The following is a 27913-nucleotide window of genomic DNA, read 5'->3' as shown; positions in this document are numbered from 1 at the left end:
AGACCTCATGGGCCATCTAGTCCAACCATTATTTTTGTTGCTACTTCATCACTGTCATTTTGCTCCTGTTATGAATCATAATGTAAATATCTGATACGCAGGATGTATTTTCATTCATTGGACCAAATTTGGCACAAATACAAGATATGCCCAAATTTGAACACTGGTGGGGTTGGGGGGAAATTATTTTGTCATTTCGGAATTGTAGTTGCTGGGATTTATAGTTCATCTACAATCAAAGACCATTGTGAACTCCACTAATGATGGAACCAAAATAAACTTGGCATACAGAACTCCCATGACCAACAGAAAATATTGGAAGGGTTTGGTGAGCATTGACCTTGAGTTTTGGAGTTGTAGTTCACTTACATCGAGAAAGCATTGTGGATTCCAAACAATGATGGATCTGGACCAAACTTGGCACGAATAATCAATATGCCCAAATGTGTACACTGGCGGAGTTTGGGGAAAATAGACCTTGACATTTGGGAGTCGTAGTTGTTGAGATTTATAGTTCACCTACAACCAAAGAGCCCCTTGAACCCCACCAATGATAGAATTGGGCCAGACGTTCCACACAGAACCCCCATGATCAACAAAAAATACTGGAGGGATTTGGGTTCCTAAGACGATCAGAAATATGTGTTTTCTGATGGTCTTTGGCAACTCCTCTGAAACCCCCCTCGCGACCTCCCAGATTGAGAAATGCTGATCTAAAAAGGCATGGGCAAACTTGGGCCCTCCAGGTGTTTTGGACTTCCAACTCCTACAATTCCTAACAGCTTCAGGCCCCTTCCTCCCCCCCCCCCCCCTCAGCTTAAGCTGAGAAAAAAAATATACCATGGCTGTTTACTGATGATGTTTTGAACTTTCAAGCTCCATTAAGTTCAAGTGGCTGTTTTTTACTCCCTTACCCCTATATTCAGATGGCGAATTATTGGCTTTCTGAGCCATTCATCTGTTTGCAGAGTTTGTAGTGGTGCGACATTGCTTGCCACTAAACAGATGTGATGCTTTGGCGAGCTTTTTCTGACAGAATGCGTGGCACTAGCTTTCCACAGGTCCCCATACATTTTCTCACATTATATATCGCAGACAGAAGATATATATGCCAGGCAGTAACATGGATGTAGCTACGACCGTGTCTTGCCTTGTCCTCTTCTGTTTATCAGATCCAAAGCTGGATCTTGGCTAGATTGCCCTCGCCTTTGGCAACTGTTTTGCAAGAACCAGCAAGTTTGCCAACAGAAGTGGAAGTTCAGCTGCAGTAAATTTCAGCTCCAAAGTCCAGAGAAGTAGGTTGAGATACAACATGCCAGGAGTGACTGAAAATGAAATGGGACGGAATCCGTAATGAAGGCAGAGTGGGGCGTAAAGAGAACTTGGGTGTCCATCAATGACTGGACCGGTTCCCATTGCTTCATCATAAAGGTTACTCATCGGAGATGAAAGCTGGCAAGGAAGCGCTGCCCTTTCTTGTCCCTCTGTGTTCTTCTCGGACGCCCGCCAACAGCGTCCCCAGGCCCGTGTCATTCGCTTCTGTTACGTACAATAGAGGCTTGTTTTTCAATCGCAATGTATGTTCACTTCTTTCTTTCTCTATCTTAGGGCCGCAAGCCTGGCTACTTCTCTTTCCTGGATCCTTTTTCTCCTGGCGTCTGGCTCTTCATGTTACTTGCCTACCTCGCTGTGAGCTGTGTCCTCTTCTTGGTGGCCCGGTAAGCTTGACTTTCTGATCGCTCCCTATTTTGTTTCCCTGTCCTCACAGTGCCATCTACCGTCTGCTTTGAAAAACAAAATGGAAAAATCTAATTCAACTTGCAGTGGATTGTTTGTTGTCGGTGGGAGGGATGTCTAGACTGCTATTTGGAGGAAACTAGAAGAGAATTAGAGGAGGTCCATACAGTCATGCCGGCCACATGACCTTGGAGGTGTCTATGGACAACGCTGGCTCTTCAGCTTAGAAATGGAGATGAGCACCAACCCCCAAAGTCGGACACGACTGGGCTTAACGTCAGAGGAAACCTTTACCTTTACCTTATGCATTTCCTCTGTGTTTTAATTGACTAGGAATCCCATTTTCTTAATTTATGTTCGGTTTAGTATTGTCCCCAATTAACATTAGGAGCCTCCGGTGGCACAGTGTGTTAAAGCGCTGAGCTGCTGAACTTGCAGACCGAAAGGTCCCAGGTTCAAATCCCGGGAGCGGAGTGAGCTCCCGCTGTTAGCTCCAGCTTCTGCCAACCTAGCAGTTCGAAAACATGCAAATGTGAGTAGATCAATAGGTACCGCTCCAGCAGGAAGGTAATGGCGCTCCATACAGTCATGCCAGCCACATGACCCTGGAGACGTCTATGGACAATGCTGGCTCTTCAGCTTAGAAATGGAGATGAGCACCAACCCCCAGAGTCAGACACGACTAGACTTAAAGTCAGGGGAAACCTTTACCTTTACCTATGTGTGGTTGAAGTCTTTCATGGATGGAATCACTGGGTTGTTGTGCATTTTCTGGGCTGTATGGCCATGAACATGGATGTTCACAGCTGCCTTCTCATAACTGATAATTGATTGTCCATGTGCTTCACCTAGGCCTTGGCCATTCCATTAACTTTATTACCTTTAGTCGTTCCCATCCCTAGTCACCGAAGAATATGTATGTTCAGATTTCCATTCCCCATGTCCTATAGTGCTTGACCACAGATTCGGATTACTGTCTATGTTTTAAGTTATTTTAAATTTTCTAAGATATGTTATTATATTGTGATTTTATTGTGTTACTGTTTTTATTGATGTAATTCTGTTTTGGGCTTGTCCCAGTGTAAGCCGCCTGGAGTCCTTCGGGAGATGGAGCGGGGTATAAATAAAGTTATTATTATTATTATTATTATTATTATTATTATTATTATTATTATTATGACACAGCAAACAAGTTAGATATTATTATTATTATTATTATTATTATTATTATTTTATGACACAGCAAACAAGATAGATATTATTATTATTATTATTATTATTATTATTATTATTATTATTATTATTATTCTCTCCTGACGTTTCACCCACATCTATGGCAAGCATCCTCAAACGTTATGAGGTATATTGGAAAACTAAGCCAGGGAGGTTTATATCTGTGGAAAGTCCAGTGTAGGAGAAAGGACTCTTGTCTGTTGGAGGCCAGTGTGAATATTGTAATTTAATCACCTTGATTAGTATTAATGCCCTTGCAAGCTTTCTCCCACCCTGGACCTTCCACAGATATATAAACACCCTTACTTAGTTTTCCAATATACCTCACAACCTGTGAGGATGCCTGCGATCGATGTGGGCAAAATGTCAGGAGATAATGCTTCTGGAACATGGCCAGACAGCCCAAAAAATGCACAACAACCCAGAGGAGCACCATGCTAGTTTGTAACATCACTCCAAGAGATTGGAGCAAGGTTGAATTTGTTATCCTGTTTTTTCCAGACCTTTTACCATTTCAGTCTAATGCTAAATAATGTTGATGTCTCTTCGAACTACAAATCCTAAGATCCCATAGCATTGAGCCATAACAATTACAATGGTATCAAACTAGGTAAAAAGGTTAGGTAAAGGTTTTCCCCTGACGTTAAGTCCAGTCGTGACCGACTCTGGGGGTTGGTGCTCATCTCCATTTCTAAGCCGAAGAGCCGGCGTTGTCCGTAGACACCTCCAAGGTCATGTGGCCGGCATGACTGCATGGAGCGCCGTTACCTTCCCACCGGAGCGGTACCTATTGATCTACTCACATTTGCATGTTTTCGAACTGTTAGGTTGGCAGGAGCTGGAGCTAACAGCGGGCGCTCATTCTGCTCCCGGGATTTGAACCTGGGACCTTGCGGTCTGCAAGTTCAGCAGCTCAGCTTTAACACACTGCGCCGCCAGGTATCAAACTACATTAATAATAATAATAATAATAATAATAATAATAATAATAATAATAATAATTTTATTTTTATATGCCACCTCCATCTCCCCAAGGGAACTCGGAGCGGCTCACATAGGGAAAAACCCAACCATCAAACATCATATAACATCATGATTAAAACAGAACAATCAACTATAGTTTAAAACAGTTTAAAATTATCAAACCATAAGGCATAAAACAATCTTAATCAATCACTGAGACATCAAAAAATCCAGCTAAGCATGAGTAGGTAATTCTCACAGCTCACTAAAATTGGAGTTGATGAATAAAGTGCATGAGAAAAATAAAATATAATTCTACAGTGTAGACATACCCATAGTATCTCCCGTTTGCTTGGAGTTTGGCCATAAATGTTGTATTAGTGAGAACCTGGACTACTCTGGGATGGCTCTTGTGATGTTATTAAGCAAAAACACTTACTTAAAAATCCCTGAATGCTGATTAGTTGCACTGCATTAACTGATATATGCACATTTGCGCTTTATTAATGTTGGTGGACTACAGAGATCCCCGTAGACCATCTCTTTCGGCAATTTTTTGTTTTGATTTATATTGCAAGCCACTTTGAGAGCCCTATATAGGACAAAATTGCTTAATTACCTCATTAATTCAATATATTTATTAAATGCAATGTAAGATCTGTCCTTTGAAGGGCATAAAAAGGGGATTAGTTCCTGTTTATGATGGTTAGTCTAATGTAGGCATGGGCAAACTTTGGCCCTCCGGGTGTTTTGGACTTCAACTCCCATCATTCCCAACAGCCTCAGGCCCTTTCCTTTCAGGAAAGGGCCTGAGGCTGTTAGGAATGATGGGAGTTGAAGTCCAAAACATAAGATCTATCATCCTGGGCATAAGGATGCAAGAACGAAAACCCATCGCCTTCCGAAATTCCGGCATGGCCTTCTCTGGAAAAGCCTCTGCATCTTAGTTTGCAACAGTTTTTGCAGCCTTCTGAGAACAGCCAAGCGAAATAATTAAACACGGTTTTAAAACCCTCCCTGGGAAAAAAAATGAAATAACATGCAAACAAAAACAAGCCTCTCGCTTGATCTCTGTCTCGTTGTTTGCATGACAAACAAAACCACAGCTGAAAACTTCTGTGTTTGTTTGATCTGGGTTCGCATGTCAGATGTGCAGGGAAAATATCTGCAGGGTTTTTAATGGCTCAATGTACATCGATGCTATGTCTCAGCTATTGTGGCTTTTTATTCTATTTATTCTATCTATCCTTCTTGCTTTGCTGTTCGTTACTCCTGTCGTTGTTGTTTAGATATTCTTTTACTCTTCTTACAATTCCTACTTGTTATGTCAAGTTAACATTACAGCAAAACTAAATAAATTTGAGGTTTAATAAAATCATAATAAAACTTTATTTATACCCCGCCACCATCTCCCCGCGGGGACTCCGGGCGGCTTACATGGGGCAGAGCCCAAACAACATAGGACAAAACATAGGCAACATAATACAAATCACACTATAAAAAGATAAAACAGTAATACAATAAATCAATTAAAACAAAAATACAGGATAAAAAAATGCATTTAAAACACATAAATGGTTTACAAGAAAAGAATGCAAATGTAATTGAGGCACCACAAAGGGAGTGTCAACATTAAGGAATTACAGTAGAGTCTCACTTATCCAAGCTAAACAGGCCGTCAGAAACTTGGATAAGCGAATATCTTGGATAATAAGGAGGGATTAAGGAAGTCTATTAAAGATCAAATTAGGTTATGATTTTACAAATTAAGCACCAAAACATCACGTTATACAACAAATTTGACAGAAAAAGTAGTTCAATACGCAGTAATACTGTGTAGTAATTACTGTATTTACGAATTTAGCACCAAAATATCACGATATATTGAAAACATTGACTACAAAAATGCATTGGATAATCCAGAACCTTGGATAAGCGAGTCTTGGATAAGTGAGACTCTACTGTAACAGTTTGACATTAGGTGAAGTTTTCCCTTGACATTAAGTCTAGTCATGTCCGACTCTAAGGGTGATGCTCATCTCCATTTCTAAGCCAATGGAGATGAGCATCACACCCCACCCATGAGCATGAATGCATGGAGAGCCATTATCTTCCCATCAGAGCAGTACCTATTGATCTACTTACATTTGCAGGCCCGGGCTGTGGCGCAAGCTTGTGAGCAGCCAGCTGAGACCAATCACTCTGACCAAGAGGTCATGAGTTCGAGGCCAGCTCGGAGCCTGCATTTGTCTTGTCTTTGTTCTATGTCAAGGCATTGAATGTTTGCCTATATGTGTAATGTGATCCGCCCCGAGTCCCCGTCGGGGTGAGAAGGGTGGAGTATAAATGCTGTAAATAAATAAAATAAATAAATGTTTTCGAACTGCTAGGTTGGCAGAAGCTAGGGCTAACAATGGGAGCTCACCCAGTCCACGGATTTGAACTGCAGACCTTCCAATCAGCAAGCTCTGCAGTTTAGCAGTTTAACCCACTGTGCCACCATGGCCCTAAAATTTGACATTACTTGACTCAGTGCTATGTAATCATAGGAGTTGTAGTTTTACAACTCTGTCAGAGAGCGCTACATCTCCAAGGAGGCTATATCATTAAGCCACAGCAATTAAATGGTTGTAAAATGGCATTAATTCTAGTGTAGATGTGCCTGCACGACAACAGGTGGATTGAATGCAAGCTCTCTAGTCTGATGCTGTATTTTCCTTTGGACTCTTTCCTATATATGTAGATGCTTTGTTAGATATTTTATGCAATTATTTTCTGCAGGTGTTGATGATTCTAAAACAGTGGTTCTCAACATGTGGGTCCCCAAGTGTTTTGGCCTACAACTCCCAGAAATCCCAGCCAATTTACCAGCTGTTAGGATTTCTGGGAGTTGAAGGCCAAAAACATCTGGGGACCCCAGTTGAGAACCACTGTCCTAAAAGATTATCAGAGACTGACCTACTCTATCAAAACACAACTTTCTGTTGCCTGGGTTCTTTTTCTGGTTCTTTTATTGTCTGTAAGCTGGAGTTCACAAACCTTTTTTTACCATATCCCTTAAGTGTTCAAAAGAGGCAGCAGAGATTTCAACGTTGTTTGTAGGTGCAGTAATAATGCTAGAAAGCTGCAACGCTATTGCTAAAATTGAAGCATGCAGTCCCTCGGGGGTCCTCTCGGTGCAGCGAAAGCTGTCAAATTCATGGGTTTTCAACGGCTTTTAGCATCACACAGCATTTAAGACCATTTGATAATGTATCCTTGGCCTGTCTACACAGAGATATGGCTTTTGCTGATGCGTTTTTGAAGCAAGACACTGCTGTTCGTGTTCAGGAGGAGAGGACAGGGCTTCAGATAACACTTTGCCGCTTTCCAGCTGAGCCGCAATAGGGTTCTTACGTGTTTGTCAAAGCATTGCAGTCAGATAGTGTATGTTCTTTTTGTTTCAAAGTGAAGAAAGAGAGATGCTTTCTTTGGCCAATGTAGAAAGATCCTAGAGTGATAAAGATGCATTATCGTGAAGTTACAAAAAGGTAGGGGGGGGGGGGGGAAGAAGGCATATAAAATCCAAAGCTTTCTTTAAGAAAAAGAAATGTTCCTCTTTCCCTGAATTATTTAAACACAAGCTTATCTTGAAAGACACAAATCTTATCTCTCTTCCTTTTGTTGAATCTGCTTTTATTAGCAGCAGGGGTTTCCTGCATTATTGTTGTGGACTAAAGTCCTTTATTTAAAAGAAAATCTTTCCTTATTCTCTCAAATGGGTGAAGATCCTGTACATGTGCGTTCTTTGCACGCATGGAGTGTGCAGTATGCATTGAACCCAACTATTAGTCTAGTCTAAAATACTCACATTGATTCATATCTAATTCGACAAATAAAAGTCCACTGGTGCACAACAACTACAAGGGAGTAGCATCAGAGAACAGAAGACAATGACTTAAGTCTATAGTTAGTCCCAACTAGAGTGCAACCGTTGAATCAGTTGGGTTTACTCATGTGTTGATTCAGCAGCCAGTAACTACAAGGGAGTACCATCAGAGAACAGAAGATGATGGTTAAATCCATAGTTAGTCCCAAGTAGAGTGCAACCATTGAATAAGTTGGGTTTACACATGTGTTCATTCAGCAGTCAACAACTACACAGAAGTACCATCAGAGAACAGAAGACAATGGCTTAAATCCATAGTTAGTCCCAACTAGAGTGCAAGCATTGAATCAGTTGGGTTTACACATGTGTTGATTCAGCAGTCAACAACTACTAGAGAGTACCATCAGAGAAAAGAAGACGGTGGCTTAAATCCAGTTAATCCCAACTAGAGTGCAAGTATTGAATCTGTTGGGTTTACACATATGTGTTGATTCAGCAGTCAACAACTACTAGAGAGTACCATCAGAGAACAGAAGACGATGGCTTAAATCCATAGTTAGTCCCAACTAACTATAAGACGAAAGAAGACGATGGTTAGTCCCAACTAGAGTGCAACCATTGAATCAGTTGGGTTTACTCATACAGTCAACAACTGATTGAATCGGACTATTCTAGCTGGAACTAATAAATCATATTCCAGACTCCACACTTTGGGCCACATATTGTCCTGATTATCTCAAAGGCTCCTCAGTTTTTCAGGACGGTTGTACAGTAAGACAAAATGCTTAACAGAAACCCTGGGAATAACCAATGATAAAGGCTAAAAAAAAAGTGCACGGTCTATTTGTTCTGCACTCTTTCCTGATCTAAAAGCTACAAAGCACACTTATGTGCTCACAGTTGACTTTTACTGCCAAACTCTGGGCACCAATTGCCAGTTAAACACCTGAGAAACTCTGCCACCCAGCAGCTTGTGTCTTTTATTGTTGTCGCTTCCAGGTAACAATGTTTGTGCTCCGGAGTAATTGAATGTGTTGTGTTTTGATGCCACAGACTGACACCCTACGAGTGGTACAGCCCACACCCCTGCTCCCAAGGGAGGTGCAACCTGCTAGTAAATCAGTACTCTCTTGGGAACAGCTTGTGGTTCCCTGTGGGTGGATTCATGCAGCAAGGGTCCACCATTGCTCCTCGGGCTCTCTCCACACGCTGCGTCAGCGGAGTCTGGTAAGAGAATGAACGGTTCGGTTCATCTTTCCTGTTGTGATGTCTTAACAAAGCTTTGCATGGATGCATGGATGGTTTTAAGGGAGGATTTTGGTGGCAGGTGTTGGAGTTAAGTCTCAAAGGTGCTACAGGGTCTCCAAGTACTGACAAATTAACACACCACTGGGACTCCTGATCCAGATGTTGCTCTGACTGAGAACATTTGGAGCCGTTTTGTCACTAGGTGACTCTCTCTTCCATTGCTTTTCAAAATTTCTCCTATCGAGTAAGATCATCTGCCTTTAAAACTACAAGATTCCTACATGCTCACAACTAGAAGGTTTCCATCAATTCTAGCAGTTGAACTATTCATTACAGTAGAGTCTCACTTATCCAAGCTAAACGGGCCAGCAGAAGCTTGGATAAGCGAATATCTTGGATAATAAGGAGGGATTAAGGAAAAGCCTATTAAACATCAAATTAGGTTATGATTTTACAAATAAAGCACCAAAACATCATGTTATACAACAAATTTGACAGAAAATGTAGTTCAATACGCAGTAATGTTATGTTGTAATTACTGTATTTACGAATTTGGCACCGAAATATCATGATATATTGAAAACATTGACTACAAAAATGGCTTGGATTATCCAGAGGCTTGGATAAGCAAGGCTTGGATGAGTGAGACTCTACTGTATTACCAAAAACAAATACAACTTGGCTTTATTCCCCCCAAACCACCAACATTTTGGCAGAATCCTTGGAGCACAGCAGTAGCTTTCATAGTTATGTCTCTTCCTTCAGGAGAAAGGCCAAGTGGGGACGATTTCCATTTGCTTCTTTTTCCTTCCTTCCTTCTTCCAAGGTGGGCCTTCACCTTGATCATCATCTCATCCTACACGGCCAACCTGGCAGCCTTTCTCACCGTACAGCGCATGGATGTGCCCATTGAATCAGTCGATGACCTTGCTGACCAGACGGCTATTGAATATGGCACAATCCATGGCGGTTCCAGCATGACCTTCTTCCAGGTAAGTTTTTTTCACTTTGCTCTCAACTGATTCAAATTCAGCAGATTCCTCACCTGGCTTGTATAAGAACTTTTATTCTAGTCTGCATCTCAAACAGTGCCCATGTGTAAAAGGCATTTGGATTTAACAAGCCCTCCACACTTTTTTATAAGCCCTGTGCTATCTCATAAGGAGCTGACTCAAATATACAGGAAATAAAGCCTTGGGTAGTGTTTTTTCCCTGGAGGAATTTGTGGTGCGGGGGATTGTTTTATTTATGAGATTTTTATGCTGCCCTTCCTTCATGGAAATCACTCTGCAAACTTCATGACTGTGTAGGGACCTGAACTAAGGTTGTTCAGTCCTCATCCAGTATGTTTACCCGCACACCACTGTGTCTGAATATCTATTGCCTTATCAAAAAGGATATGGAGGCAGTGCATTGAAAACAACTGTGAACAGAACTGAGAATGTTACCGTTTTGGACTACAGTTCCCAGCAGACCCCCAGAAGATGATCAAAAAATAACATTCAGACCTTTGGATTTCTCTACTAAACTTCTCTGTCCCCTCCCTATGCCTTTATGCTGCTCACACCCAAAGCTTGGAAAAATGTCTTTTCTTGGACTGGAGCTCCCAGAATACCAAGTCAACTTGATTGGCTACTTATTTATTTATTTACTGACACGAAATAAGTTCTGGGAATCTAGATTCTGGGGATCTAGAAGAGGATCAAATACTCTACAAAAATCCAAGCTATTTAATTTATCATCCTAAATTAAAGGCACCTGATAGATAGAACAGTGGGTACCATTAATGAGATAAGTAAGATTCTTCTAAGCAGTCAATCTGTTCAATCGATTATTAAATGCAGAGTCGCCCATTATGTAAAAGCTGACCGTGGAGCCACCTTGGAGGATCTAGAGATTCCTATAGAGGAATTCTCTCAGATAAGAAAAAAAGCTTCCCAATTTTTACAAGGACTAGCGCCCCTAATCCCTGCAAAAGTGATGGGCCTACTGTAGTCTTCCAACATGAGCTACGTATATTAGGGGTGTACAATATTTTCGTAAGCCATCATATCAAATTTGTTCAATTTGTACTTATGATGTGAATCAAAACTTACTCAATATTTTTTCATTTCAGTTTTGTAAATCTCAGAAGCCTCCCAAAGTCAGTTTCATTTTCAGCACAAAGAAGCAAAGCCAAGCCAAAAAGGCTGTTTCCTCTTTAAATTAATGGCCTCTCGCCATTAGGAGAGGGAAGCAGCAGGGAGAAAGCAGAGTTCGCTGATTTATGATGTATGAATATTTCTGAAAGTTGGGGGAAATTACCCCATTATCTTGTGTCTTGCATAGAAAATTCAAGATCGCTCTTGTCGTTTTTTTAAAAAAAATGTTGTTTATAAAAACTTTGAAAATCCATGGATACGTGAAACATTCTGAAATGTGATAGGCCAGCAGTGGTAAATGTGTTATATCATTGTAGAATGTTTCACCCCAATAGCTGTAAAAATGAGGGAGAAAGGAGCCCCTGAAGTTTCCCCACTTGCGCAATTACTATAACAAAAAAGTAATGAAATTTTCACTAACGATACATTAGAAACACTTTAGAAACAAAATGGTGGTGCCTCCTAATTTTGCAATGAGTTTTGAAACATTTTTTTCATTGATTGCACAGCCATAACGTATATATTTCCTCTATAGCTGGGATGATAATGCATTTTTGTGGGGTGTCCCCCTTCCTCTTTGGTATATGGCTTTGGTCTTTTTCGTGTCCCTTTGATGCAAGTGCAGGCAGGGACTCCGCGTTCAATGTTATGTGGATTTGCCCTGAATACCCATTTCAGGCTGAAGGAAGCTGGGGTCGCATGCAGCCCTCCTCCCTTTGATCCCTGGTCAGAATCCTCATTACATCCCAGCATCTCTTTACTCTTCCTGCAGAATTCCCGGTACCAGACGTACCAGCGAATGTGGAATTACATGTATTCAAAGCAGCCTAGCGTCTTTGTCAAGAGCACAGAGGAAGGGATTGCACGGGTGCTCAACTCCAACTATGCCTTCCTGCTGGAGTCGACCATGAACGAGTATTACCGCCAGCGCAATTGCAACCTCACGCAGGTCGGGGGCCTTCTGGACACCAAGGGCTACGGGATTGGCATGCCAGTCGGTAGGCAGCGGAGCAAAATTCTAGCTATTCTGAGCTGTCTGCGGGGGGAATCAAGGGGAATTCCAGGGCAGATGCCGGATGCATTTTTCAGTCCTGAGCTATAGCAGGATACTTGTTTGATTGGTTCATTTACCTGGGTGGCATCTTATTTATTTATATACTACATTTATATCCCACCCTTCTCACCCCAAAGGGGACACAGAGCAGCTTACAAATAATATTTACATAAAGTGTATTATATCAATAGCACAGCACAACACTAGTACTATATACCAGCATATTGCACCACACCACTATACTGTAATATTACCAGTAATATTACATGTAATAAATAATATATAATTAATATTATTATATTGTATTATTATTAGTATTATATTGCATTACATTATAATATTATCAATATTACATGTATATACAATATATTATCTTAGATAAAGGTTTAAATATATTTCATCAGTACTGCTCCATTTTATTTTTATTTTGTATTATTTTATGCTATTTGCAGTTTGTGCCTTGTTTTGACTCAGTTCTTTCCAGATATAGTTGGGAATGCATTTTAAAGATAGCATTTGTATTTGTGTCTAACTAGCATGTGTGAACAAATGACTATGTAGGCCTTTTGAGTTCCACTAACATAACTTTATGTACTTTCTTTTTTACCAAAAATTAAGCTTTTGGGTAGCTTGTTTTTTCAAAAGGAAGCAGAAAAAGAGACATAATATGTGGTGCAGTGGTTTAAGTACTCTGGAAACCAGAACTGAAATCCCTCCTCAGCCATGGGAACCACTGAGTTAGCTTGGTTTCAATAAGGATATTGATGTAGAAAAAATACTGTGAGCAGAAATCAACTAGTTAAATAGCAACACAGAATAAGAATGACATAAAATTAACAATAGTAGAAACAACTAAAAATTAAATACAAGTCGGCAGTGAAGCTAAAAAATCCCGCAAAGCATGAACAAAAATTTGTCAAGACAGGATGACAGGATTTGTAGATGGTTTTTCCTTTAGTTAAGCTGAAGCTTGTTGATAAAAAAAAGCCTCACATCATTGTCAAACATGCCATGGCTACGAAAAAGTTGGAATATTTACCTCAGTGCCTTCAGAACCAAACAAATAAGTTCAAAATGCTGGAGTGTTGAATTCCCATGGCTTCCAATTTTGCTACCATATGGCTGATGTTCTTATGCCTCAGGAAAAATTTTGTACAAAGATGTTCTGTCTACCTCAATCTGAAATTTATCTGCTGCGGATCATAACTTTCTCTAGTGCCACTTTTGATATTAATGGTGGAAGGCAATGCAGACAAGAGGGTTGCTTCTTTCGAGAAAGCAAATGGAATATAGGATGACCCCAATATTTGCAGAAGATGCATACCTGGACTGTGCATTGATACGTATAGCTCTGGGTAATCGCAAACCGTATTCAAGTAAAGGCTATCCAGCTGAAGAATACTGTAGAGTCATGTTGGAACACCTAGAAAATGCCTAGAAGTTGCCCATGATGGCAGACAGCGGGATGGAAATGCCCCTGCTCTGATTCAGTTTGCTACATCTGATAAGGAGGGGTGTCTCTTGTTATCCATGCCTCAAGTGTGGCTTCTTCAAGGGTATTGTCGGAAACCTTGAAAGGCGCCCTGCCATAATAGCATGAGCTACAAAGCAGGCTGCATTTCCTTGCAACCTTTTGGAAATGCTTGGATAGATAACCACATTTTTCTGAGCAAAATTAAATGCTGTCAACAGCTGTAAGAGCCGGCTTCAATCCCTAGCATTTTCGTGTCCGCTGTCTGAAACCACGGAAAGCCATTGTCCATCAGGAAGACAAGACTGAATGGGATGCATCAATGCTATGTTTTAGACAGGATCTCTCTTTTGAAAAAGAATTTTATATCATAGTTAGCATAGTTTCATCTTACTATTGGGCTGAAATAGCATAGCCATCTGTGCCTGACAGCTGCATTGTATGATTGTATTGCCCTGTCACAACTCCACAAGAGGAAAAATTGAATCTGCTGACTACCTAACTGAACCTCACTAGATACAAGAATTGGAACCGTTGAATAAAAAAATGGATTGCTCTAAAATGGTTGTAAGCAAAGCACAACTTCAGGCCGTACAAAAAACAAATGCTCTAAAATGCCTACAAAAGCTGGCTAAAGGTTTGAAGGGTATTTCCGTCAGGTTTGAGGACTCTCCAAAGTGCCCTGTAGAGAATGTGGGAAGTATTTTCACTACATTTTGGGTTTATTTAGACTGACCCCCCACCCACACACACCATTTTCTTTCAACTTTTTTCTCCATGCAAGGATTGCTTTCTTGGGAAAGCTCAGTAGGAAGTTTTTTTTCCTAGAGAAGGTCCCAAGTTACGACAAGGTTACTTTCTCGTGTTCTTGGTCTGGAAATCTTTAATCTCAACAGGGTTGTTACCCATGGTTTTGTGTATCCACATAAAATCCGGGAACATATTTCCTCATGAGGTTGTACTATAATTTCCTTTTAGATCCCAACTGGGATAACAGGTGATAGGGAAACTTGGGTAAAGGGAAGGTTTAGCAAAGTTCCTTTGGCGTATCATTTTGTTAAATTAAATTGTCCCGTCTATCTGTTTTATATCTTCTCAACAGGAATAAAAACAGGCTGAACAGTGATGAAAAACAAAGCCCAGGTTACTCTCATGTCGAGTTAGTTCTGAAGCATCTAACACATTCATTAAGAAAAGAATCCCTTTGCTACCTGGGAGTTAATAAACCTAAAGAGAAGCCCTCTTCATTGAATCAAATACTGTTCAAAGCCTGGGAGTCACAAGGGCCTCACACATTATAACATTCTCATTGTGCCTCTTGAAACAGATGAGATTATATATATATTGCGGGTATAGTGAGGAACAGGGCATATTTATCTGTTCACTGCTTAGAAGAGAAGGATAACACTCTAAACAAAGTAGTATGGCAATGAGCGTTAGAGCACTATCACACCATGCTGTTAAGAGCGTTATAGCAATATATGTATTATTATTATAGCAATAAATAATGTTTATTTATATCCCGCCTCCATCTTCCCCGAAGGAGACTCGGGGCGGCTTACAACAAAATCAAAATACAAGCAATGATAAAATATAAAACATCAAAGGACAAAAACAAAACCTTACCACAAAATATTGCTCTCCATGCATTGTTACATTGCAGAGTCATTGAAAATGTGTTTTTTCAATCCTCAAAATAATGTTTCTGATTCCCTTTTCCTACAATGATCCAGTACCAGTTCAGTTGTGGATATGTTATAGTGCTTTCCTCCATGAACACAGTTGTATAACAATAGGCTTGGTGCTGTACTTTAAAAACCTGGGGCCGGTGAATAAAAACACTGCAAAAGAGTCATATATTTTCCAAAAAAAGTCTTAAAATTTGAAATATATATGTAAATGGGAAGTTAAAAAGACCACATCTGCATATCTCAATTGTACAATAAATTATGCATTTTGTAAAAATAAAAAACCAAGCAGGCCAAAACACCTTGAAATTCAGCATATCTGTTCCTCCTTTGAAATATCTCCCTCTGTGTCTCTCTCCCTGCTTTGCAGGTTCGCTTTTTCGGGATGAGTTTGACTTGGCCATTCTTCAGCTGCAGGAGAACAACCGCCTGGAAATCTTGAAGCGAAAGTGGTGGGAGGGAGGGCAGTGCCCCAAAGAAGAGGACCACCGAGCGAAAGGTAAAGCTCACAACTTTCTTCCCAATATTGATTGGAAGTGTGAGGGACCAGGGTTCAAATCCCCGCATGGCCATGGAAATCCGCTAGGTGACCTCAGCCTCAAAAACAAACAAAATAATCCCTCAGAAAAATCCCATAATAGTCTCGCCTTAGGGTAGCTGAGAGTTGGAAACAAGAGTTGGCACACAATGACAGCAAAATGAAGTTATACAGTATGGACTTTGCTCAGCACAGAAGTACTCTTATACCCATATATATGGTGATCTTGTGTATATGTCGAGGGCATAAACTGGGGCCAAAACTATGTTTTTTATATGAGCGCTGGATAAGTCCAAAGTCATTCCATGAAGAAGGGAAGACAGTAATGCTCATTCAGGGGACCAGCTGCACCTGGCCAGCATCATCACTTTCTTGCCAGACCTTCAAAAGAAGTTGCATTGCCGCAAAGAAAGCAAAGGAAGCCAGTATATCTAGATTCTCCCAGGACAAATGAAGCTCTCGCCTTTTGTCACTTTACTCACAGATATTTCTTTTGCTGATAAGAGGCAAAACACCGTACTTAGCCATGGATAAGTTGACCAAGTTTGGGGGGTTGATTTTCTAACTAATTTTTTTTACTTATTAGTTACACACAGTGGTTGCTGACTAAGTACACAAGTTCCAGGACTGGGTCACCTTTCCAACTCAAGGAGTTTACAATATCCCTAGATCTAGAGATATTTTTCTTAATAATCAGAGGAGAAAGCCAAGTCAGCGGCTGCTGTACCTCATGCTGTGTGTTCTTGCCTAGGGCAAAGAGAATGGAAACAATCAGATGACAAATATTGGAGGCATATGGAGGGCAAATGGACTTCTAATGAACGTCCACCACATTTTTAGCAGAAAATAGATCACTTGAGGGATGGCATCCAAATCCTGAGGTCCTTTAAAAGGCAATGGAGACTGATGGCTAATGATCCAATCTAAAAAAACCCGTTAGAAGTGGGAGAGCAAATAACCTAGACTCTAATAATAAATCTCTGGAAGTAAAGGGCAAGACCTTCTGGGAGAGATATGCAAATCACCAGAAAAGACTTTGAAGCTGACATCTGAGGACTGGCAACTACTGCAGCCAAAAACATTTTTTTTTTGTTTTAAACAAAAATTCACTGACAGTCGCTCTTAAGTTTTAAAAAGATTTATTTTCTTTGGAGATTGAAAATTAAGGGAAAGAGAAGATCATGGAGCAAAAAAGCAAGCTATGGACTTGATTCATGCTACTTTGGAAAACTGAGCATGAAGAGAAAGACTAGCAAGAGAGTACTGAACATCTGGCAAATAATCTTCGCTCTGCGTTGGACTCTCGCAGGTCAAAACAAAGAACGGGAAATATGGAAACGGTGTGGGCTGCAAAAATTTAATTTTGAGCATTGAGATGAGAGTCTGTGGGGAAAATGAAGCTTTAGAAAGAAATCTGAAATAAGAAAATAATTCTGTGTCTCCCCTCACCTGGCTGAACACATTTGAAACTGGTGGGGCGGGGTAAGAAAACTTAAAGGAAATTGAAGCTTGTTCCTCAAGTTCCTGGAGTCTTTCATCAAAATGCAAAATCTTATATCAAGAACCCTGAAATTAGTTTGCTTTTTAAAGCCATTTTCAGCCATTTGGTGTGGCTTCCAGGCTGTTTTCTTGTCGAGACAGGATTGCATTACAGAAGCATTTTTGAGTGCCTTCCTGGCCAACATTAGCCGTCCAGAGACTTGTGAGAGCACTAATTGCTTTATCTTGACATCTCCAACATATAACTGAGCTTCAAAGGGACAAAAATAAACTGATAAATTATGAAATAGTTACCACCGACAGAGAAAGAACAGAGTAGGAGGATGGCAACGAGGGACCTGTCTGTCACTCACTGAGGAGTAGAGAGGAAGAGAGCAGGCTCCGACAAATCCCAGGCAGCCAAAGCATCAGGTGGATTGATTCTCATGCAAACAAGGGGGTCCAAGCTGCAGTGGCATCACTATAGGGTGCGGACCACACTGGGTGCCACCATGAAGTGACACCAAAATGACTGCCTATCAAATGTAGTGCATTGTTTCAGCAGGAATTTGTTATTATTGAAGCTGAAAAAAAGAATGACAAAGGACAACACAGCAACACCAGCTCTTCAAAAATAAAACAGCGGGTCAGTGATTTTCAGAGTATCATGCAAATTCCTCACAGCAGACTACTGAGTAGTGGGGCAGAGCATAAAAAGCCCCTGAGCACTCAAGGCACTGCAGTGGATGATACTGTGCAAAGGCAATGGTGGCAGAGAAAAATGATTTCTTTGCTGCCCTCAAATGCACCACGCAGGCTTTTCAATGGGCTGAGACCAGTCTTCAATTGGACTCACTCCGAGTTGTCCACCATTCATTTCATTACTAGCTTGGCTCCATTCCATGGAAGAGGGCATTTACTGAATGTCAAAGACTTTTTCCATAGGCAACAACAGATATTTGAAGGCTAGTAAATAGAAGGGTCATGCACAACCTCAAAGAAGTGATGGAACAAAGTGGGCAGAGAAGAAATTGAACATCTTTTTAGTTCTGCCACTGACTTAAGCCACGGCTTACATCAATCTGATTTCTTCTCTGCTTTCATCTTCTGTGTTTTTATCCATGAAAGAAAAGAAATCACCATGAAGGGTGATTTATATCAAGTCAAAATCTTGGTAAGGGATTTTGACTCTCAATAGCCATAGTTGTATGCCATCCATCAGTCCAGATGGAAAAGTTGCTGTTTCCCTTGTGTTAATCCTGCTAATATTCTGGTCTCATTGTTGTCTTCCTTATCTTTAATTTGCATGCTGGTGTACGCCTCCTTTTCATTCTATTTGCAATGTTTTTAATGACTTGGCCAGACAAGGTAGTGGTATGAAGCAATCAGACTACCATTATTGCTTTTCCTTGCATTTATTCCATCTTCTGTTCTTCAGGTATATCTGTAGAGAAAAATTATTTGTGAGATGATTTAAAAGAACAATCCTTTTAACCATTTGTACGTACATATCGGAAAGTCATCTTTGCTTGCTTGCTGTTGCTTGGCAACCAACATCACTTAGCCATCTTTTCATCCCTGATTTGATATGTTGGATTATTGAAGCCATGGCTCTCATACAAACTTTCCTGCTATGTACAGGAATGTAAGTAAGGTCCTGTTCCCACGAACTGTAAAGTGCAGGAAGAGTGAAGGCAAAAGAAATTTCAGACTTTTGTGACTTTTTACCTTCATTGCCTGTATGTACAGCATTACAGTGTTTGCATATGTATATACAATATGTACAACATATATAATAATATGATAAACTGTGTGTTCTGCATGACTGAGGATGTACTACCTAATTACTACCTAATTTTCTTAGGAGAAGTCAAAAAGCATATTTTCTGAAGATAGGACTAAAGTCTGGACCCAATTCAGATTCAATGGAAGGGGGCTGAATGAGCCACTGATCTAACTCATTAGAAATTATATTGTTGCATCAACATCTTCCCTTCTTTTGGTGTTTTGTTTTGCCAGGCCTGGGAATGGAAAATATAGGTGGAATCTTTGTGGTTCTGATATGTGGTTTAATCGTAGCGATTTTTATGGCAATGCTGGAGTTTTTATGGAACCTCCGACACTCTGAACACTCCGAGGTAAGTCTTTATTAGAAGTGTGCATTCTAGTATTTTGTCAGGCATAATGCACAAGTGATGCTACTATGTTAATGTTATTGTAGAAGACCAATTTCTAAGGAAATTGTCATGTTAACACTGAGCCATAACTAAAAATCCAAGCCATCGTATCATGGTAGAATTCAGAATATAATTGTAAACTTATGGTAACTCCACAAATTTCTTGGGGTATTCTTACGCAAGGCATACTACATTTTAGTCAATATTAAAATAACATTTTAATGGTAACAGTCTTCATTTACGTCATCCTGCATATCATTTTTTAAACATATGTAGACTAAAGATCCTACTGGTTATTTCCCACTATAATAAAGCCATAGTCAAGACATGTTTAAATTTAATCAGCTCAATAGATCTGGTCACATGGAGGGCCAAAGTTTGCCCATGCCTGCTCTCGAGGAACAGCTGTAGTTTCAAACCCCAAACATATGGAGGACCACACATTGCCCACTTCTATGTTAAATAAATAAAAACATTTTCTGGATATCACAATCTCAGTTGCAAATGCTGAACTGAGTTATGCATCCGTAACTAAAACAATCATGGCTCCTTCTTTTAGATTGGATGATTGAATCTGTGAATACAGAATCTGTGGATACAGAGGACTGCCTGCAATTACATAGTTAATGGCTGAACTAGAATATTGGCCATTTTCTTCAAGCTGTCTGACTTTAAAACCAATCTTATAACCAATTATTTTATGATTCTCCTGCACAAAGAGTTCAAAAATAGCAAACAAAAGTGGGACAAGGAAGAGAAGAATTCTTTGTCCCATTTTTCAAAAGAAATGTCTTAAAAACTCCATCATTCACCACAATGATTGCCTCCAGATATGAAGAAAAACGAATATAGCATTCTAATGAATGTTGGGCTGAAAGCCATTCTAATTAATGTTACTTTCAGACATTGCCAGTTCAAATGATCAAATGCTTACTCTGCAGCAACTGCAAGATACTTTTCCTTCTATTGTATGACAACCATTAATGTGTTAACTATTAAATGTCTACTTTGCATAAAACCTGTGCATATATTTGTACCATACTTTTGCATACCTAAGAATAGCTTTAGATTTCATAGAAACCTCAAAATGAAAATGCTGCACAAATAACGGACTGCAGTTACCTTGCGAGGCCTACCTTTTGATGAAAACCTCAATTAATAATAATGTCTTAAAACTTGTAATAGCCAGGGAGTTATAGTACCAGATTATTCCTTATTATGGCTGAACTGAAAACATTTTGTAAACATTTACGCATCCAATTTGCCACCTTTTTCTGATCTATTTTATGGGCTTCCACTTCCATAAATCTTACTTGGCAACTTGTTGGTTATTCCCAACTAGAGTAGATCCATTCAATCAACTACGTTTAATTTGTTTGTGGGTTTACTGTAGTTAGATTAACAAGTATGATTTAGTCCACTATGTGTGGAAGTACCTGAAGAAACCAAGTATACCAACAACAACAACACTTTATTACGGTCCATGACCTGCACAAAGTATACCATTTACTGGCCATGTATTTTATTGGCATACCATCACTTTCTATATCAAACTTGCAAGACATGTGGTTCCCAGTGCCAGCACCACTTTAACCCCTTAGGGTCGCCACAAGTGCAAAACGACTTGAAGTGCCCACAACAACAATCCTAATTAATTATTAATTAGATCTTTCTTGGAAAATGAGGTGCTAAAAACCTATTCGCAGTCCCAAAAATCTTAGCCTATTTAGATTTGGCCGCTTACTAAATGACACGTTGTGCTGACCTGCTCTATATGTAACATGGAGGTATTGTCCCCAGAATCCTATCAGAAGCCTGTTCACAACCATAATCAATTGAAATCCAGCTTTTTTTCCTCACTCAAAATGTTGCTGCACCTTTCTAAATAACTGTGTTAGCATGACTATGAAATTCTAACACTAAGGGCAAAGGGCAAATGAAGCTGATCTTTCAGTGCCTATTCAAGAAATCCTGCCCTTATCCTGAAGATTTGTTTGCCCTGAACTGTCATACTTGCAGTTACTTCAGTCATACCAATCCAAAGGGCTATTTTTAAAACCACTAAAAAAATTAAAGATGTACAGCTATGGTGCATCAGTGGGAATGAGCATGAAAAACTAGGCATTTTGAGTAATTTTTCTGGAGTTTCACACACACACGGAGCTTCACATACACACACACAGAAAAAACACATGTTCCCAAAATATTTGCTAGATACCGCCGGCTGAGGTCTATAATGCTAACAGATGTAAGCCCATGTAATTCACCATACTAATGGAGATTTAGAAAAACAGGCATTAAAATGGAAGCTATGTGATGTTTGTAAATGTATCCAGGACAGAAGAAAATGGGGAATTGCTCACCAGGGGCTGTCTATTATTTAACCAAGGTCCCCAAGTGACTTGGAATCACTGTTTTTTTATTGCATCGCCATCTGAGCACAAATGTATTTAAGAAAAGTACTTTTAATTGAATCAGTCTGGATATTTTATAAAGCAGTTCAAACATTTGGTGTTAGTACTGCTTAGTTCCGCATCTAAGGACTAATCTGGTTACGTTGCAACTTGCAGGGTGGAATATACATATCCTTCTTAAAGATAATGCGGTAAAATGAGTAAGATATAGTTATAAATCAGAGAGTCATTGGATTCAATATTATCTTAACTATGTATTCACCAGGCAACCTTAGATGAACTTCTCTATCTTAGATGCAAGTAATGTAATGCAGAAATTATAATGTGGGGAAATGGCATCGAAGCCCAAACAAGAATTATTCTGCCTGACAGAATCTAGTTTTCTTCTTGCAAGATTTGATGGGGAGGGCAAGGGGTATGGATGAGCATTCAAATCAGATACAGATTCAGCTTATCTCTAAAGCAAGTGGTTCCCAACCTGTGGTCCATGAGAACTAAAATATGGTTGCTAGCCTCACAGTTACATAACACAGCCCAACCAAAAAACTTTTTTCTTGTTGTCTTTGTTTTTAGGCCTGTTTCTGGGGTTATTTGGGTGCTGATTCAGAAAATTGCATTGGATAGACCACATCAGCTCTAGATTATTAAACATGGTTTTCTGTAGGCAAGCAGATGGCGACTACTGGATGGCGTATGTTCTGTATCAGAAACTAGGGCTGATGTGGTCTATCCAATGCAATTTTCTGAATCAGCACCCAAAACTGTTGACCAAAAACTGATTTGTAACCCTTTTGGTAGTAATGTTTGAGAGTGGCCTCTGGTCAAGAAAAAAAAAGGTTGAGAACCACTGCTTTAAAGAGTATGGTCTCCAGCACTGCTAAGGTTTATCATGGAAGGTATTCATCTGCAGATGGTGTGAATAAGATGAATGAAAAAGTTTACCAATGTCAAAGGAAACAAAAAGGAAAATCTTGTGACACCTAGAACAAGCAGTCTCTCAATTAAACAGATGAAGGAGATTTCCAAAAGTAATTTTCTGCCTCTTGCCCTACGCTAGGTGTCTGTGTGCCAGGAGATGGTGACAGAGTTGCGTAGCATCATTCTCTGCAAGGACAGTTTCCAACCCCGTCGGAGGCGAGGGGGGATTATACGGACTCGCCCCATTATACAGGAAGAACGGAGAGCCCGCACCACCACCACACTCAGCAATGGCAAACTCTGCGGTGGAGGAGACCCCGATCAGCTTGCACAGAGACTTGCACAAGAAGCCGCCCTGGTTGCTCGTGGCTGCACGCACATCCGAGTATGTCCGGAATGCCGGAGGTTCCAAGGTCTCCGGCTTCGGGCAGGACCAGATTCTCCCATGCAAAGTGATGAGAGCTTGGAATGGGAGAAGGTTACAAACAGCAGTGAACCGGAGTAACGCAGTGGGGATGTGGAGAAAAAGAAGCCAATGTTCCATTTTACAGAACATGAGACTTGTACACAGTGTTGAACTATTTTTAAATTAATAAAGCAGCTTCCCAGCTTTTCAAGAGCAAATCAAAGCTTAAGGCTGGGGGCTGAGCCCAATGGGAACTTTTTGTTATCTGTCTTATATGAAAGAGAATCTAACCTACCTACTTCCTGATGCACCAGGGAAGCTTCTTTATCAAGCTGGGGGTGGGGGGTGGGATCCTCTCAATGATTTGCCTCTAAGACAAGAGCCATCCTCCAAGGAAAGGATCACCAGAATCACAAAGACCCCTAAACTATGAGAAAATTACTATTTCGTGAACATCTTCAAACAGAGCAGAAGTATTTTCTTTTGGAATAAAGGGGGGAGTGGCAATCTATTTTAGATAAAGACCTAGATTCTGCACACAAGATTTCAGTTATCAGTTTTGGCGAGAAGGATTGCTAGAAAAAAGGGGATAAATGATTTGCTTCTATATAGGCTGGCAAGGAAAATTCAATTTAAAAGTTCCTAAGATAGGTTGAGCACCTCTTATCTGGAATTCCCAAATCCATAAAGTGGTTTCAAAAGGCACATGTAGGTAGCGATGGTGGTGGTCAGCTTTCTGCCGCCAGCAGAGGGGGTTAGAATTTATCAACTTTCGAAAGTCAAATCTCATCACTAATATTAGGAAGAGACCCTCCCACACAATTACTCATTCACTATTTGTGCCATCTTTTCAAACACACACACACACAAAACACTAACAGGTTGAATAGAGTCATTTCTGACATCTTGTGTCTGAGAACATCCTTGCTATTGTGTACTTTGACAGCCAATGAGGAGAATCAATTCCTAACAGATGCTTTGCAGTTTTCCGTGGGAAAGGTTCATTTCCTGATCGACAATTCTATGCAATTTCTAACTACAAAATAAGAGCAAAAATCATGAAAGGGGTAGCAAACAAACACAGGTCAAAGAATATCTGGTTCTTGGGGGGTTGGCTTGTTTTTTTTTTAATATACTGAAATAAAATACATCCTTCTATAAATATAGGCTTTCCCATTTCTACATGGAAATAGCCAGAATCCCAATTCATTAGGGATGGAATCTATAAGTACTGGAACATGTTTAAAGATTCCTTCTATTGCACATTGGAATGGTTTTGCATTGCTCACAGTCTAAAATATCATAATCTAATAATCTGAATGAGTCGTAGCTCACTCCTTTGTTGGGTTGTAGAAACTGATTTATGTGGAACTATACTTGTGTAAAGGGTAATAACATACCTCAAAAGTGGCATAGGGGAAACAATCCATCAAAGTCCTCTTAATTTGTTTTGGAGGTTATCTTAATAGGTAATATAAAATTCTGAACTGTGGAAATAAGAGCACAATCTCAGCCAAAACAAATCAAATATATTTGGTGGTTGAGCACAAGTGCAAAATATAGAGAATCTTGGTATGTATGTACATGCCTTCACGTCATGGCAAAACAATGAACTTCAAATGATTTCTTATGCAAGGAGTATTTGGATGTGGTTTTACCAGTTCTTCCCTTGGAAATAAGAGCCTATTCACTGGTGATCTCCCATCCAAGCACTAACCTGAGCTAATCCTACTTAGCTTCCAAGATCAGAAGGGATTTGATGCCTTTAGAATATTTAAACCCACAGGAAATCCTAGCTTTCTCTTTTGAATTTTTCGGATGGAAAGGGAACTTTCAAATTCCTGAAACCATGAATGCTGTGAACTGTAATGGTAACATTTGAGAAAGATAGGAGATAAGCCATTTTGATTAGCTTAACCACAGGGAATCTTGCTCTCAAACCCCAGGTAATCGGCATTAAACCCAGCTTGAAGACAGAAAGAAATGTGGCTTCATGGTTTTTACTTATGATTTAATAACTAGAAATTCTGGACTTCTATTCTTCAGATGAAGATAATTACAAACTACTTATTACACTAATATCCTACCAGTCCTTCAAGAAGTTCAATGCACGGTTCTTCCCTGTTCAAGTTTATTCTCATAAATCAGAGTAAAGAATAATGATCATGGAAGAATAGGGCGTCTGAAGCTTGATTTGCCCAGTCCCAGTCCAAACACCATGCCAGTCCATACATGATTTTACTGAAAGACAACATGGTACAGTGGGCTGAGTGCTGGATCAGGACTAACAGAGTCCTAAATTCAAATAACGACACACTAGGCGACATCAAGTAAGTCATACTCTTGCCTGAGATGAAGTAATCGCATTCTGAAAAATAAACTTGCCAAGGAAACTCCATGATAGGGACACACAAATCAAAAATGATTTGAAGGCACATAATGACATTTTACTAGGATTGTTTAACCAAAGGTATAAAATGACACAAAATTCTAAAAATATGGGCCACTTTAATGTATCTTCTGCCTGCAAGAGACTGGCGCCTTAAACGGAACTTATTAATAGTAGCAAACAGTTTTCCCAGACTTCCACCAATCTGAACCTGCTGGAATTTCTTCTCCAGATCATGAAAACTGTCCTGTGATCTACAAATTTCAACATTGTACTTTGCACAAAGACCGCCAGGGGCCTCTGGAAAGTTCAGAAGCATGGCATGGAAACAACTCCTCATGTGTATTCCAGAAGTGGCTCTCAGTCAGTGGCTGGAGAATTCTGGAAACTGAATTCCAATATAGTAATGTCCCCAAGCTCTTCTCAATTTTGCAGTCTGAATAACTATAAATTGCAGATCACACCTTGCAAGCCAAGGCCCTTGATTGGCATGCCATGAGTACAAATCATAGGTGTTTTGTGGCTACACTGAATGACAGGTACACAATGAAGTAAGACACAGTCCTATTGATTGCCCTTATAAATGTTCATGAAGTGCCACTGTCAGTGGGTGCATTCTGTTTCAAGGCCGACATATCTGAACAAGCAGTACAGAAAAGTCGTATGAAAAAGGGTCATTTAACATTTATTTACACCCAAAGGTGGAAGGAGTCTCTCATGAATAACTGAAACCACTTCTTTTCACCAGGGTGAAAGAAGTCAGATCACAAAAACACCACTTCTTTTTAGCTTGCAAACCCTAATACACACTGAAGAAGCAGGTACATACAGCCACACCTGCAAATATTTAAGTCACACCATTGATACTGAATTTTGTACACCGAGTTTTGTTTTTAAAATTTGCACATGGCAGTTTTAACACCTGCATATAATGTTTTGTTTTGTTTTTTATCATGTAGGCTGCTTGTGTAGAATGCCATCCAGGGATGCATCTGCACTGTAGAATCAATGCAATTTGATATCACTTTAACATGGCTCCATGCTATAAAATCATGGGATTTATAGTTTTGTGAGGTTTGCCAAATTGTGCTGGTGTCTCACTAAACTATAAATCCTATGATCCCATAGCATGGAGCCATGCACACTAGGTAAAGTACATGGACATCTCTGTAAGAGAATTTAAGTTAAGCCTAATGAATGGGCCAAAACACTTAACTACCATATAGTTGCTGTTAAGACTCAGCATGAAGGAGTTTATATCTTCATTCTGTAGAGCAAATTGGCTAATGGCTAGCAGTCATGACGGTTATATGGAAGTGCCCAATTCCCAGGTAGCATTCTTCCAAATATCATCTACTGGAAAGTAGGAACATGGATCATCTACTACTCTTGTGTCCTGCTTGTGAGTTTCCATGGGCATCTGGATTGCCACCATGTGAAGCAAGAACCCGGTGGACATTAAAGTTGCTCCCATAATGGTCATTTTATTTTCTCACTAATTTAAAAAGTGAGATTAGCATAGAGTTGGTTACAAGACCTTCTGGCACTTTCTGCTGGGTATGTTATTAACCTTTTCTTTGGGTGCCATTGATGAAGCTTCCTGTGTTTTTCTCTCTCTATTGGCCTGGCTCTTTAAAAGCAGCCAGATAGATACTAAGCAGGTCAAGATTTTCTCAGCCCTTGGGATGGCCAAAGATGAAACACAAAAAGTCAGCAGCTTTAGTAGCCAACACGCAAAGAATTTTGTAAACTGGCCCTAAGACTAGGACATCACTAGAAATAAAAGCTGTGTTGAAAGTGGATTAAGGCAATTTACAGGTGAGATCTATTTTTTGTTCTACACAATTCATTGGAACTCCTTTCCTTTTATACATTTGACATCCAATTTCCTAGACCAAAAGTCTCTTTGTATTGGCTTTGTTCCTTTGTGTGTGTGTGTGTGTGTGTGTGTGTGTGTGTGTTGGCTTGGATATAAGTTTTGCAAGAAATTTCTAAACTGAGAGAGAATAGAGGAATAGAGGCTATTTTGGGTGAGGATGGTTTCATGACAGGATACACATTGTTCTTCCCCCTCCCTTCCACCATTGTTAGCCCAGCGCAAGCATTTTTTGGGTGGCCTCATTCTTTTGAACAGCCTCACTCACATGCAAATGAAGTTCATGGTTTTGTCATTTGAAATGAACTTTCCC

At 40.0% G+C, this 27913-nt stretch overlaps 1 protein-coding gene and 1 long non-coding RNA gene across 6 annotated transcripts in view; one reads left to right on the top strand and one right to left on the bottom strand.

The window, feature by feature from the left end:
* grik4 (glutamate ionotropic receptor kainate type subunit 4) overlaps positions 1-23589 on the top strand; it is a 611856-nt gene extending 588267 nt beyond the window's left edge. For all 5 annotated transcript variants that reach the window (XM_062961032.1, XM_003222804.4, XM_062961034.1 and 2 more), the window contains 7 exons: positions 1609-1718; positions 8855-9028; positions 9876-10041; positions 11963-12188; positions 15774-15902; positions 19440-19558; positions 23069-23589. In XM_062961032.1, coding sequence (XP_062817102.1) covers positions 1609-1718; positions 8855-9028; positions 9876-10041; positions 11963-12188; positions 15774-15902; positions 19440-19558; positions 23069-23434 — 1290 coding nt within the window. In that variant the 3' untranslated portion in view covers positions 23435-23589. The remainder of the gene's footprint in view (positions 1-1608; positions 1719-8854; positions 9029-9875; positions 10042-11962; positions 12189-15773; positions 15903-19439; positions 19559-23068) is intronic.
* LOC103279297 (uncharacterized) overlaps positions 5284-27913 on the bottom strand; it is a 34980-nt gene continuing 12350 nt past the window's right edge. The window contains exons 3-4 of the long non-coding RNA XR_010000413.1: positions 15342-18864; positions 5284-7423 (exon numbers count right to left, since the gene is read on the bottom strand). This is a non-coding gene — a long non-coding RNA (uncharacterized LOC103279297). The remainder of the gene's footprint in view (positions 7424-15341; positions 18865-27913) is intronic.

Source organism: Anolis carolinensis, unplaced genomic scaffold (genome assembly GCF_035594765.1).
Source record: "Anolis carolinensis isolate JA03-04 unplaced genomic scaffold, rAnoCar3.1.pri scaffold_8, whole genome shotgun sequence".
Taxonomy (NCBI): Eukaryota; Metazoa; Chordata; class Lepidosauria; order Squamata; family Dactyloidae; genus Anolis; species Anolis carolinensis.
This window is presented reverse-complemented; position numbering and strand designations above follow the sequence as displayed.